General features: G+C 36.0%; 2 protein-coding genes across 2 annotated transcripts; one reads left to right on the top strand and one right to left on the bottom strand.

The window, feature by feature from the left end:
- Positions 1 to 3,723: 3,723 nt before the first annotated feature.
- LOC120013463 (protein BASIC PENTACYSTEINE1-like) lies at positions 3,724 to 5,846 on the top strand. The gene is made up of 2 exons (XM_038865273.1): positions 3,724 to 3,882; positions 4,646 to 5,846. Exon 2 carries the CDS (start codon positions 4,651 to 4,653, stop codon positions 5,551 to 5,553), a length of 903 nt encoding a protein of 300 aa, XP_038721201.1. The 5' UTR covers positions 3,724 to 3,882; positions 4,646 to 4,650; the 3' UTR covers positions 5,554 to 5,846.
- A 6,054-nt stretch (positions 5,847 to 11,900) lies between these two features.
- On the bottom strand, positions 11,901 to 13,160 carry LOC120012493 (putative clathrin assembly protein At1g25240). Its single transcript, XM_038863924.1, has one exon. It carries the CDS (start codon positions 13,095 to 13,097, stop codon positions 11,901 to 11,903), a length of 1,197 nt encoding a protein of 398 aa, XP_038719852.1. The 5' UTR covers positions 13,098 to 13,160.
- Positions 13,161 to 13,183: the final 23 nt, after the last annotated feature.

Below are 13,183 nucleotides of genomic sequence, written 5' to 3'. Positions count from 1 at the left end.
ATAAGTAAGTATATGAAAAAAAAAATAACGGGATCAATTGAACCCATCGAGTTTGCTTTGGGTCCGGCCCTGAAGTGGATTAATTATCTTGAATGTGATAGTCAAAAGTATCCATTGAATTAAGTTAGAGTTTAGTTTTTTTATTTTTTTTAAATTTGATAATTAGTTCTAATCAAAATCCATTTCCAAACAAATATTAGTCTTTTTTTTTTTTTTTTTTTTACTTTCTTTCATGTTATTCTTGTTTTTGTGAAGTATACTAGAATAGTGTGTACTGCATTCATTTCACCAGAAATTGCATCATCCAATTCCCATAGGAGAATCGACTCCGCTTTGCTATATTACTTGACGATACCTCCGACATTTGGAAAATTAACTTTCGAGGCGAGTTATATAACAGCAGACAAATGTTTCATCTTGTTTCCTTCTTTTCCTATTTTCTTTTATTTATTCTGTGTTTACTTTGTTGAATAAAAATGATATATAGAGAGGAGTGAGTTTATAAAAATGGTACCTCAAAGATTTACAGATTTTATTTACGAGATAAGAAAACTAACTATAAATTACAACCATTTACATTGAACATGTCGAGACTAATATCCTATATCGGATTGACATAACTCAATAGAATGATATATAAGTAAAGATTTTATACCTCTCATACAAAGACGCATTTTATGGATTTAAGAACCAATAGTGATGGCCCATGAAAAACAAATCTATGCGGACCCGTAGCCTAAAGTAGATTATATTCTTGATATATTTGGGCTTGAATTTCCAGTAGAACAATAATTATCATTAATCAATACGAAACCTAATTTTATTAATCGTTTAATTTGTACATACATTTATTTTCTTGTTTCAACAATTTTAGTGTTGAGACTCACTAATTCATTAGCCCGACTCCCAAAAAGAAGATTGCTGGCTCCGCTACTACTTAGAGCATCTCCAACCCAGGTTATATATGGGGTTATAAAACTCATAACTGTCAAAATACAACTCCAAGTCTGAAAAATTCTACTCGAATCGGGTAGCTATCTTGGGTTGTACAATACAACCCGTCAGAACGGTGTGGTATATTTAGCACCCAATTGAGAATGATGGTGGGAAGGTAAAAAATGGAGGGAAAGAAGATTATCGTTGGGCTTCTTCTCGATCTGCTAGGATTAGATATGCTTCTTCTGTCTTCTCCATCTTGCAACTTCCCTTGAGGCTCCCCTTGCATTCGATGTCTACAAGTTGACTGGCTGTTCGACTTTGTTAGAGACGATGATGCCAACAAATCAATTAGGGCATCTTATTCATGGGTTTATGGGCTTCTTGTAATTGTGTAAGTTGGGCTTAGTATGGGCTTGTTTTAATATTATAAATTGGTTTTGTTGTAATATTTTAAAGTTGAAATTGTTTGGGCTTCTTTTAATTTTGTAAATTGGGATGTAACGGGCTTGTTTTAATATTTATGGTTATGGGCTTATTTTAATCTAGCAATACTGTCATTGTTTGGTGTCCTGAGGCACTGAGGCCTAAAAACATCCACTGTTGTTTGCGACAAATTCTCTAAGATACTCCAAGATAGTGCTTTCTCCAATCCTACTATTCTCATCAACAGAATCAGCCAGTTGACCATATGCAAGCATCCTCACTACAGTTGTTACCTTTTGAATGAAAGATAACCCAAGAACTCCAAGAGCATCAAGTCTTTGATGAAAGTAATCATTGCGAGCAACTACCCCTTCGACGATTTGACAAAAAAGAGGTCGACTCATGCGAAATCTCCTTCGAAATAAACGAGGGGATATACTGGATCCTTCGAGAAATAGTCACGGTATAATTTTTCAGCACCGACATGTCTACCACGATTGATTACTCTATGTCCTGGAATAGAACCATGATGGCGAGGCAATTGTTTCTAACGAGAAATTTTCTCTTCCATGACAACTAGGAGGACTATGCCTTCATCATCAGATTCATCACTATTGGAAGTATCTTGTATAATATCAAGAAAATCATCCATGAAATGTAATTTAGAGGAAAATTATGATTATGAAAAAGAGAATGAAGTATGGAGTTAAGGGTAGAGGTTGATATATAGACTACAATTTGGGCGGAAACATTTTGGTGTGAACATTTTGGTGGGCAACATTTCGGCAGGCAATAATTTGTGGGAAAAGTTCAATTTTTTCAATTAAAGATGACAAAATATATATGGGTTTAATTTAGTGGGTCTAAAATTAATGAGTTAACTAAATGGGCTTAGCCCAAAAAAAGCATTTCATTTTCCAACCTTGGAATGAAACCAATAGATTTTACAACAGTGGCGGCCTTGGGCCTAGGCGAGCTGGGCCATTGCCCAGGGCTCTCAAAATTTGAAATTTTTTAGTTATGATAGTTTATTTTAAAACCAACCTCAACTTATTTTAAAGCCAACAAATATTACTTATAAAAGCCCATAAGAAAAAGAATTGAGAGTTAAAACAAACTAACAAAAGGGAGGGGTCCAACCCAATTAAAAAACCACTTTAGAGTCTTAGAGATTTAGACTGTTAGACTAGTCCCATGCCCATAAAGAAATTTTAAAGAAAAACATCAAAAGTCTCCTCTCTGAATCGTATCCCATACTTTCAGTAATGGTAGCCTCGGCAGAGAGAAGTTTTCCAAAGTTGAAGTTGATAAAATCATATCTTCGGTCTACTATGTGGCAAGAAAGGTTAAATGGGTTAATTATGTTATCTATTGAAAGTGATTTATCGTAAAAAGTTGATTATACTAACGTAATTAACGATTTTGCATCATAAAATGCTAAATAAGTCATATTTAAGTAATATTTTTTTAGAGTTAGACTTTTAAGAACAATATGACAATAACAAAAAAAATAAAATTGAAAGGATCCTTGTTTTAGAAAACTCAAGTACGTCACTGTTTAACAATTCCATTTTTACACTATTCAAAGTTGTAAAATCGAGTTTTAACACTCCATTTTACAACCTTGGGTTGTTGATGCTCTTACCAACGGCCTTTTTTCATTAACAGTCCCCAAACATTGCTCACCGAATTTCTTATGCTTGTTTTTCTTGTCTAATGTGTTCTATGAAGCTAGTAATCAATAACGAGTTGTATATGACAAATTGGGCTACGCACAACTATGGATTAGTTGCTAGTAAGCTTTGGTTTTTATTTAGAACGTCAAAATTAACTATCAAACATCCCATTATATATATAATTGTTCTCTCAACCCCACATTGACATAGGTGACAGAAGGAAAGAGAGAACTTGTGCTTTTAGTTGCATATAGATATGGTATGCAAGTGAAAATACCATGTTTGTCCACTCTCACACAAGAAAAAGAAAGAAAAGAAAAGAAAAGGGAGAGTGAGAAAATACCATCTTTGTCACTAAATGAAATAAAAATAAAAGAAAAAGGTGTAGACTAAAGAACATTATTTACTTGTAAAATCAGCCAACACTTTTAAAGAGGGAAAAAAAAAAGAAAAGAAAAAAAGAAGTTGGGTGCACTCAAATGGCATTAAAAGGATAAGAATTTAGTAATAATAATAATGTTTTTCTTACCTTAAAAAATGGTTTTTCTTAATTATTTTGTTGTGATATGGCATGCCCCAGCCCTACAAATACAATAAAACAACACCTCTCTTTATTCTTAGATTTTACTTTATTATTTTATTAATTTTAAAGATAGTAAATATATATTTGATAGTTGTGATAAGGTTCTCCCATTCTCTCTCTTTCTTTCTCTTTGGGGCCTTCTCTCTCCTCTCTCTTCTTCCCCTATCTCTTTCTCTCTCTTTCAGGTTTCTCTCTCCTCTCACACTTTCTCTCTCCAGAAGGGGGCAAAACCCTAAAGAGCCGTTTACATCTCTCTCCCAAGTAAGTTTTCTCTCTCCTCTATCTGTCTCTTTCTAAAATTTTGAAATATATGGGTCCTTTTGTACTATTAACCTGCCATATATATTTTTATATGCATTTTCGATATGATTTATGTGATTCCCTGGATCATTGGCATTTCCTGGTTGAATTGCACCATGGATCTGTTTGCAGATCTGCTATGGGAAATTGCAGAATGTTGAAAGTCCACGATCTGTTCCCATTTTGACCTGAATAGTGTAGATCTAGGTTTTAGGGATTGAGTGACCTAATCCTAGGCTTTAGTGGTTGAATGATCTGTATTGTGGCCCTCCATTTTGTTTTTTGGATCGGCGGAAATGATGTTAGGTTTTACACTTTTTTATGTTTGATTTGATGGATTTATATGAAAGGAGGATGTGAGATCTAAATATATCTTCTTTAATCTTTACGAAACTATGGTTTGCAAACCAAACTGGTGATTGGGCATCGTCGTTTATATATTTTATGTGCCAGTATGTTTTTGAGGCTCTTTTTTTGTTGCAATTTATCGAGGCATTTCAAGGGTAGCTTTTTCCACATCGTTATGATTACTGACTCTGTTTTGCTTTGTAGCCTCCCTTTCATTTTCATGTCCTGTTTCTGTTTTTGCTTCTTCAATTTGGGTTTCCCATTTTATAGGCACTAAGGGTGGTTAATGGCCATTTTAATCAGGATGACGATGCCATTAATTGGTTTATTTGAATTGTAACGAGTGTTTTCCTTTTTTCTTGACTCATATGTGTAGCTTTAATGGACGACGATGGGCTGAACATGCGTAACTGGGGGTACTATGAAACTCCTTCCTACAAAGCTCCACTCAATCTGCAGCTCATGACTAACATGGCTGACCGAGATACAAAGCATTTTCTTCCTGGGCGTGATCCCAACATTATGGTTGGTAACCATGGAGCCTTTCATCCGCGGGATTGCATGGTTTCTGATGCTTCTATACCCATGAACTACATGAGGGAAGGATGGATGGGCCAGAGAGAGAAGTTCTTAAACATGTTACATGTGAGCCCACATTATCCAATGCTTCCTGAGACTTCTGGGGCTCACTCCCTGCACATTCTACAGCCACCCAATTCTTCAAGAGATGAGAGGGTGCCTATAATTGATGAGAGGGTGCCCAGAATTGATGAGAAACCAGCTAGAATTGATGAGAGGTCTACTGGAATTGTTGAAGAGTCGAGTGTAAATAAAGGAGTTCAATCGAAGAAACGTCAAGTTGGGGGAGCGTCGAAGATCCCTAAACCAAAGAAGGCAAGGAAGCCAAAGGAGAATGGTGGTAATGCGACTCCTCGCATGAAGCCAGCCAAAAAGAGTTTGGATGTTGTCATAAATGGTATTGACATGGATATTTCAGGAATTCCTATCCCGGTATGCTCATGCACTGGGGCTCCTCAACAATGCTATCGATGGGGCTGTGGTGGTTGGCAATCAGCATGTTGTACTACAAATGTGTCTGTTTATCCTTTGCCAATGAGTACCAAAAGACGTGGTGCCAGGATAGCAGGGCGAAAGATGAGTCAGGGTGCATTTAAGAAGGTATTGGAGAAACTTGCTGCTGAAGGTTATAACTTTGGTAACCCAATCGATCTGAGGACGCACTGGGCTAGGCATGGTACCAACAAGTTCGTCACTATCAGGTAGATTAACGTTGTTGGTACCACCCATGGTGGTACTTCCATTGCATATGGTCAGCTTCAGTTGTATAAATTCTGTGGCTTATGCAGAGTTCTGTCTGGTTCTTTGTAGTTCATCGCAATCTTTGATACATGTTCCTAAACACTTCTCTTTTAAATTGTTGTTAATCTTTTATTTATGCTTCTGTTATAAGTGCAACCAGTAATTTCTGGTGACTAGGATTCAGAATGTGGATGCCTTGTCATATATCGAATCCATTTTTGGGAAGTATCTTTTAACCATTTGTGAAATTTGCCTCAGTCATTGGTCCTTTGTGCCTCCTTTCATGCAATGATAACTCGTTTTTTCCCCCTAATTTCCCTCTCCTAGGAAAAGTGTGTGGGTTGTTTTTTTCCTCAATGGAAAAGGAATTTAGTAGTGAAGCAGTACCAAGGGAGTGCAACCCTTACGAAGGGAGTATATCTGAATTTGATTAAGCTGCAACTTATACATGTTGGCGACCACAATTGCCTTATTGAATTGGTTGGGAAGTATTTGTTTTTGCTGCTATCATGGTGAAAAGTTTCAGCTTTGTAAGCAGGCAACTTCTAAAGTGAAGTATCGTGATTCTTTTCCTTTTAGCTCCAAGAAAAGGATTCATCCTCTTAAGTTTTTGCTTGCACCTCCTTTTTTCATTTTTCTGCAGTGTCTCTATGTCTTTCTGTTTACAGATTCTTTTATTTGTACTCTAATTTATGTTGTCCTGATATGCGTTCCAGATTCTATCTGCTTCTCACTTTTTCCCCCCTTTCTTCTATAGAAATTAAATCCATTGAAATAATTGGAAAATAGATTTTTTTTACATGTCTGTAGTTCTTTTTCTTGTGGTGGAAGGACTGTTAGACATTTCCTATTTCCCAAGTGTTTTTGAGAAAAGATGACCTTAAACCAGTTTACTTATCTGGAAATTAGATATTCATTTACACCTACATGGGTCCGCAAATTTGCAATTAGAAGAAATTTTTTTTGTTCATCTTTTCTGTTTGTTATTTCATCGTAGAAAAGCTGATTGTATATTTGAAGATATGATGTGATCAAAATTTTTTTTTGCTAGAAAATTGCTGGACTCCTTTGGTTATATTCATTTATACCTGCATGGGTACGTATATTCAAGTATAGACATACCTAATAGTATTATTAGTAAAGAAATTTGTTCGCATTTTGTTACTCAGGGCTAGAAATACCAATAGATAGGCCTTTTGTTGTTGCTGGATCATCAATCGTTGTACGTCTTGATTTCTTATTCTATTTATTATTTTGTGGCTGCTTGAATTGGTTTTGAAAAACATTTGAAGTCTGAATCATGATGGTCTATCTTCATTGATGTGTGATATGATTATTTGTTGTTGAGGTTTGCATGTGATCAAGGCTTGGCTTTTGTTGCCTTATTTTAGATCTGTGTGCAGCCGTAGTTGTGCATAACCTTATTTTGGCTTAGAGAACGTGGTGTCTGTTCTGTCAGCAAAGCTAGTCTTGTTACTTGGCTAGCAGGGACCATTGGGTCGACGGTCCTCCAAGGCATTGATACTTCGACCAAGGTTTCTTTGTTTGGAAATTCTCGTTTGCGATTGCAATCTATTGATTCCATTTCTTTTCCTGGTTTTTTTTTTGAGGAAGGTAACATATCATTTCTTACTCATCGGTCCGGTTGATTGTAGCATTGAAGAGGACTGTAAAGATCCAAAACCGACTCGAGCAAACACTCTCACAAAACTTCGAAGAAGTATTTTTCAGTAAACTCAGGTCGGTTCTTTTGTTGGCCTTTTACGCATTCGACCCTTGTCAATCCGTTCAGCCCAGGGCAATATTTTTATCATGAAAAGTTAATAGGGAAAAGAGTTAAAATGACCCTTAAACTTTCATAAACGGGTTGATTAAGCCCCTGCCCCTGAACCTTTTTTTGGGCTATTTGAGCCCTTCAACTTACAAATTTGACTCATGTTAACCCTTATGATCATTTTTCTATTAAAAACTGCTTATGTGTGACAACTTTTTTTTTTTTTTTTTTTTCTGACATGGCTATTAAGCTATGAAAATAAAAAATGATGTGTAAATTATATCGTCCATGGATATCAAGCCCATTGAAGTCCATTGATGATATTATTAAGAAATCAAAATCTAGATACAACGAAACCCTAAAAAACCAAGATAAAAGAAGTTTCGTTTTGTGCTGAACATTCCATCTTCTTCTTGCGATCAACCAGTTGAAGAAATCTTTTTCGCGTGATCAACACTTGTAAACCGAAGGTGTGTTTTGGGTTGATTTTGAGTTGAATTCGGGGATTTGCTTAGCATATTTGTTTCAATTTGGGATTCGCTTAATTGGTTTAGGTTCGCTTAATTGATTTGGGGTTTCGATTCTGTTTTGATTTTGGTTTCGATTCACGTTTATGACCCTCTAGATAGACTATATTCGTGATTTTGCTTACAATGAATGTATTTTTCACATGTAGAAGGTCCTTTGTTGTATAATGTCTACCTCTGAAATTGTGGACATTGATGATAGTAGTGATGTCTCAGATGAGGAAGTACCCCATGAAGACAATTCTTTAGAAGAAGATGAGGAAGTTCTTGTTGCTAGATAGAAACTACGAACACACAGTAGGGGTTGGAGAGGTGTTGCACTACTGCAATGTAGTGATTCAAATGAGGATGAGGGATTGAATATCCCTTATGCTGATATCAACGCAAAAGGGGACGAAGGATTGAATATCGCTGCTATTGAAAACACTGCTGAAAATGAATATGATGGCCCAACTAGTGACTACTTTGACTCTTCTGATCCTGTGAGTTATAGAGATAACACTGATGAAGACCCAGACTTGAGAGAAGATGCAAGGAGAAAGAAAAGCAGGTTTTCAATGTATGCGAAGCAGAAAGGTATCCCTAATTTTGAACTTAGCATGTTATTCAACACAAATGCGGAATTTAAGGAAGTAATTACCAATATAGCTATCCTCACTAGGCATGATATCCGGTCCACTAAAAAGCTGGAAGGAGTGTGTGTTATATGGTTGTAGACCTATGTTAAGAATAGACGAATGTTTTTTGAAAGGTTTAGTTAAAGGGGAATTACTTGCAGCTGTTGGAAGGGATGGGAACAACCAAATGTTCCTAGTGGCGTGGGTTGTAGTGCTTGTTGAGAATACTTGTGATATGTAATATTTTGGATCTTATTTGGGATATATTTGGGATTTACTTGATGTGCTGATGTCTGTTATGGATATACTTTATGAAGCTATGGATATTGTGGATGTGCTAATATATTTTTTTGAACCATTTTTTCAAACATAAGGGGCTTAAATGATTTATTTTTTAAAGTATAGAGTTATCTTTGAACTAAAATTGATGGAATACTACAACATTAATAAGATTATTAATAAATGACACGTGTCATCATCTAAATGGTCGTTGTCACTTAATTTCTATGTCAGATAATGTCAAAGAAAAAGTTAAAACCACATCATACACTTAATGGCATAATGTTGCCACATAAGCATTTTTTAACAGAAAATGATCGTAAGGGCTAATGTGAGCCAAAGTTGTAAGTTGAATGGCTCAAATAGCTCAAGAAAAAGTCCAGGGGCTTAATCAACCCGTTTGTGAAAGTTTGAGGGTCATTTTAACTCTTTTCTCAAGTTAAGATATGTATAAACTTGAACTTGGAGAGAATTATGAGTAACTCGGATGATACTCATGTACATGATATCTGATAGAGGTCTCGAGTTTGAGCCTCTCATCCTCTTTTCCTTAAATAAAAAAAATATTGAACTTGGATATAACAAACAAAGCACATATCAAATCCTTGTTCACTCAATACTATATTAAATATATATCAAATTTCACTGTATAATTTATATTATGTTTTTTTTATTATTTTTAAAAATTTAAATTATTTAAAAATATGTTCTTTGACCTTTCGGACAAAACAGTTTAACTTTTGAAATTCATCATGATGGCTTGATGGACCAGATAGTTCTAATAGTGCTTCTAAGTAGGAGATAATTATTTATGACAAAAATAAAAGTGGGACATGAATGCAAATACTTTATACCTTTTCATCTTCTCTCTTTCCGTCATATCTCTATTACTTTTCATCACATCTCTCTTCACCATTCATCAATTAAGCTAAACTCCAAAAGATGTAGTATGAATTAATTTTTTAAGTGTCATTTTTCACCTATTATGTGCATGTAGTGCTTAACTTATCAAGAAAGTATTATCTCAAGTATCCATTGTGCTCTAACTAAACTTAATTTTTTCTTTGACAAGGGCTTCTGTGTTTTCTTTTTTTAAAATTCTGGTAAGTAAGTTAGGGAAGTCCGGGTCGGAATTTTTGAACCCATGACCAATTGATCAATGGGAACTAAACAAGAAAATTTTGATTTGAAGATTGAACTAGGGTTGGAATCTTGCACTATAATAGGTGACCGTTGTATGTCAATTAACCAATAATCAAACTATATGTTAAAAACCCTAAAAGTTCTTCTACATTTTCCTCTTTTTTTTTTTCTTTTTTTTTTTTCTGTAACAAGAACTGCACACCATTTTGTTTATCAGTCCTAACAACCTAGAGGAACACTCCAAGAACTAATGATATTATTATCTAACACCTAAAAGGGAATCAACAAGTAAAGTAAATTGAATCAAAACACACAAAAAAAATGAAGCCAAGATTGTCCTGTTTTACAAAATTCATTAGTTATTTGACCGGACCTCTATTTTGAGGTTCTAATACCATCTAATGAGAGAGTCTTAGTATTCTAAGTAATGCATTTGTGTTTAAATAAAGTAATTTTACCCTTATAGATATTTCCCGTTGGTTTTGCAGGAAATCGGGTTTAAATGATTGATTTGGTGACTCTTAAAGCTGAAAAAGAAGATGGGAAATTCATCAAGTTTCCGGACACTTTATAAGCCATCCGGACACTTTCTTCACAAATCAAGACAGAGATTTCACCAAATTGAGAGACACATGAAGGGTCCTTAGTTGTCCGGACACTTACTTCACAAAACGCAACAAAAGCAAGCCAAAGACCCTTAGTGATGCTCGACTGTCCGGACACCTCAGGAGCCGTTCGGACACCTATCGTGGATCTGTAATTTTCTACACCAAAATTTCAAGGGCATTTGGGGCAAATCATGTATGTAACCAATGGGGGACGATTTTATAAGTATAGTTATGTATTTTTTATTGTAAAAAAGAGGGGAAAACACTAGGATTTGGTATTCTTTATGATTCATACATTACACAACATTTGAGCCTCTATAGCTTTTCTCTCTCTTTCTCTCTCTAGGGTTTTGCTTAGTTCTTGTGATCTTGATTGTAAACATTGGTTTTCATCTATAAGGTTGATGTTTATTCTCATTATAATGAGTGGCTAAGTTCCCTTACTAGTTTCTAGTCCCGAAGGGGGGGCGCAAGGTTTCGATTACTCAAGGTATGTTCAAAGGGTCATAGCTTTGATCCCTCTCTTCTAATTTCGTGATAGTTGTGCAATTGTGTGCAATAGAATGACGTATTGATTTTATTCTTAGATTGTCTAGTCTAGGGATTTAATTCGATGTGCTTGAATGAGAAGTGTTAAACCCCAACGCATGATTTCCTTAATTAATTGAGTAATCTATTGCATAACTATTAATTATGTGTATTGATAATGAGGCTTTGGGTTAATCTAGGAATGTATATGGGAGAGTTATGGTTAATTTGTCTTTGAATGTGAAACTAGGGTGTTAACTAAGCTGAGCTCCAAGAGGGAACATTAATCCATATTATTAGGTGCTTATCCCTTTGCGTTCATCGTAGACTAAGAGACCCGATGACCTCCATGTATGAATAAAAGTCTTATATATCTCAATTCTCTTTGCATATGCATGATTGATAGTATTACACGATTGATAGTATTACACAATGCATTATGTATGGTTGTGTGTTTGCGATGATACCTTGAGTATGAGAACCGAGTAGCCACCGGGACGGATTAGGAATTAGGTTTTTAATTAATTGTTTTAAATTCAATTCGTGCTTACTTTGATTACAAAATCGCTCATGCTATCGAGTCATTCGGTCATTTTTATTACTTGTCTTTATTTTGATATTCAATGCGTTAAGTAGTGTTAACTAGTCATTTGCATATCATTCACCATCAAATTTACATTGCTTCCTCATGGATCGATACCGGACTTACCGGTTTGTTACTTGTTGATACCCTACACTTAGGGTAGGTACACACACTTTGGTGTCGGTCATTATTGCCGAAGCTCCTTGAAAATAAGGAATTCAAATCCCAATACTCCAACATTTAATTAGTTAATTAGAAGCTAATTAAATCTGGAAGTTCTTGTTTACAAGCAGGAGCATTAACAACATTAATGGGAACAAGAGGTAGTAGATTATTGTTATTAGGAGAGGTTTCAAAAGGGTTGTTTGTGATCTTTCTCTCATAAAACCCAGTCATCAATCCTTCATTTACCTTGAAATCCTCATCAAAAACCTCCCATTTGTCAGTTATTATTGTTTCCAGGCCATCACTTGTTGTTAATTCCTTGTCTCGTCTCACCATTATGGCTTTACTATAATCATCCTCTGCTTCCATGCCAATTCTTTCCTTCTCTGATACTCCGTTGATTATTCTCTCAAGCTCCACTATGTCTTCTTTTGGGATTGGCTTCACTTTCGGAGAGTTTGTCGCATTAACAACGCCAAATTGTCGACAGAGCTTGAAATAAACAGAGAGTTGTTTACCCTGTGTTGTTGCTTTCTGCAGAACCTTAAGAGCCAGAGCAGCTTCAGTTTTATTAGCTGAATATATATTCAATAGAACTCTTGCAATTCCATTGCATATTCTTCTATATGTTTCGCATAATTCGATCATCACGCAATCCATAGCTTGGAGAATTAGAATCACCCTCATGTTCCTCCACTGTGGCTTGATTTTCATCAGCAAATCGATCAATGATTGCCATTTCTGCAACCTCTCGAGCTCCTGCATCAGGGGTTTCCACGTTTTGTCGTAGAACACAACGGATCGCTGATCGAGAAAAGCATAATATGCTCGAACGAATGCCTCGAACCCCCATATTTTGTTAGGATTAGAATGACAGTCCTGAAAATTCGATAGATCGAATGGGAGGCGTCCGATCCTCTGTACCGCTGGTGTCTTGCAGGAGAAGACGCCATGCATCAACATTAACCCCTTGAGAGCTACAAACCAGCTATGAGTCTTGTCCATTCGCATCGAGATAGCGTATATAAGAGGCTTGAGGGTGATGGGGGAGGCTTGAACCCAGGCGAATACTCGGTTGACATTCCTATAATCAATGCCGCCGTCGTCATGGCTGGTTGCCTTGATGATGGCCTTCTCAAGATCAGGATTACTGGCGGAGGTCCGCCGGGCAAGAGATGACACCAAAATGCTGTTTCTGTCCTTGAGAGCCCCGGTGGCTCTCTGCCACAACTTCATTTCCTCCAATTTTCTTTTCCTTAAAGGGGGACTTATTACTATTAGCATATCCCTATTCTAACGCTCTTTGCATGGTTTTTTTGGTCAATCCTAACCTCTCTCTTCTCCTCCTGTTATTTTATTTGACTCATCAA

The sequence above is a fragment of the Tripterygium wilfordii genome, chromosome 13, assembly GCF_013401445.1.
Source record: "Tripterygium wilfordii isolate XIE 37 chromosome 13, ASM1340144v1, whole genome shotgun sequence".
In the NCBI taxonomy this organism is placed as follows: Eukaryota; Viridiplantae; Streptophyta; class Magnoliopsida; order Celastrales; family Celastraceae; genus Tripterygium; species Tripterygium wilfordii.
Note: the sequence above shows the minus strand (reverse complement) of the source record. Positions and strands in the feature narration are given on the sequence as shown.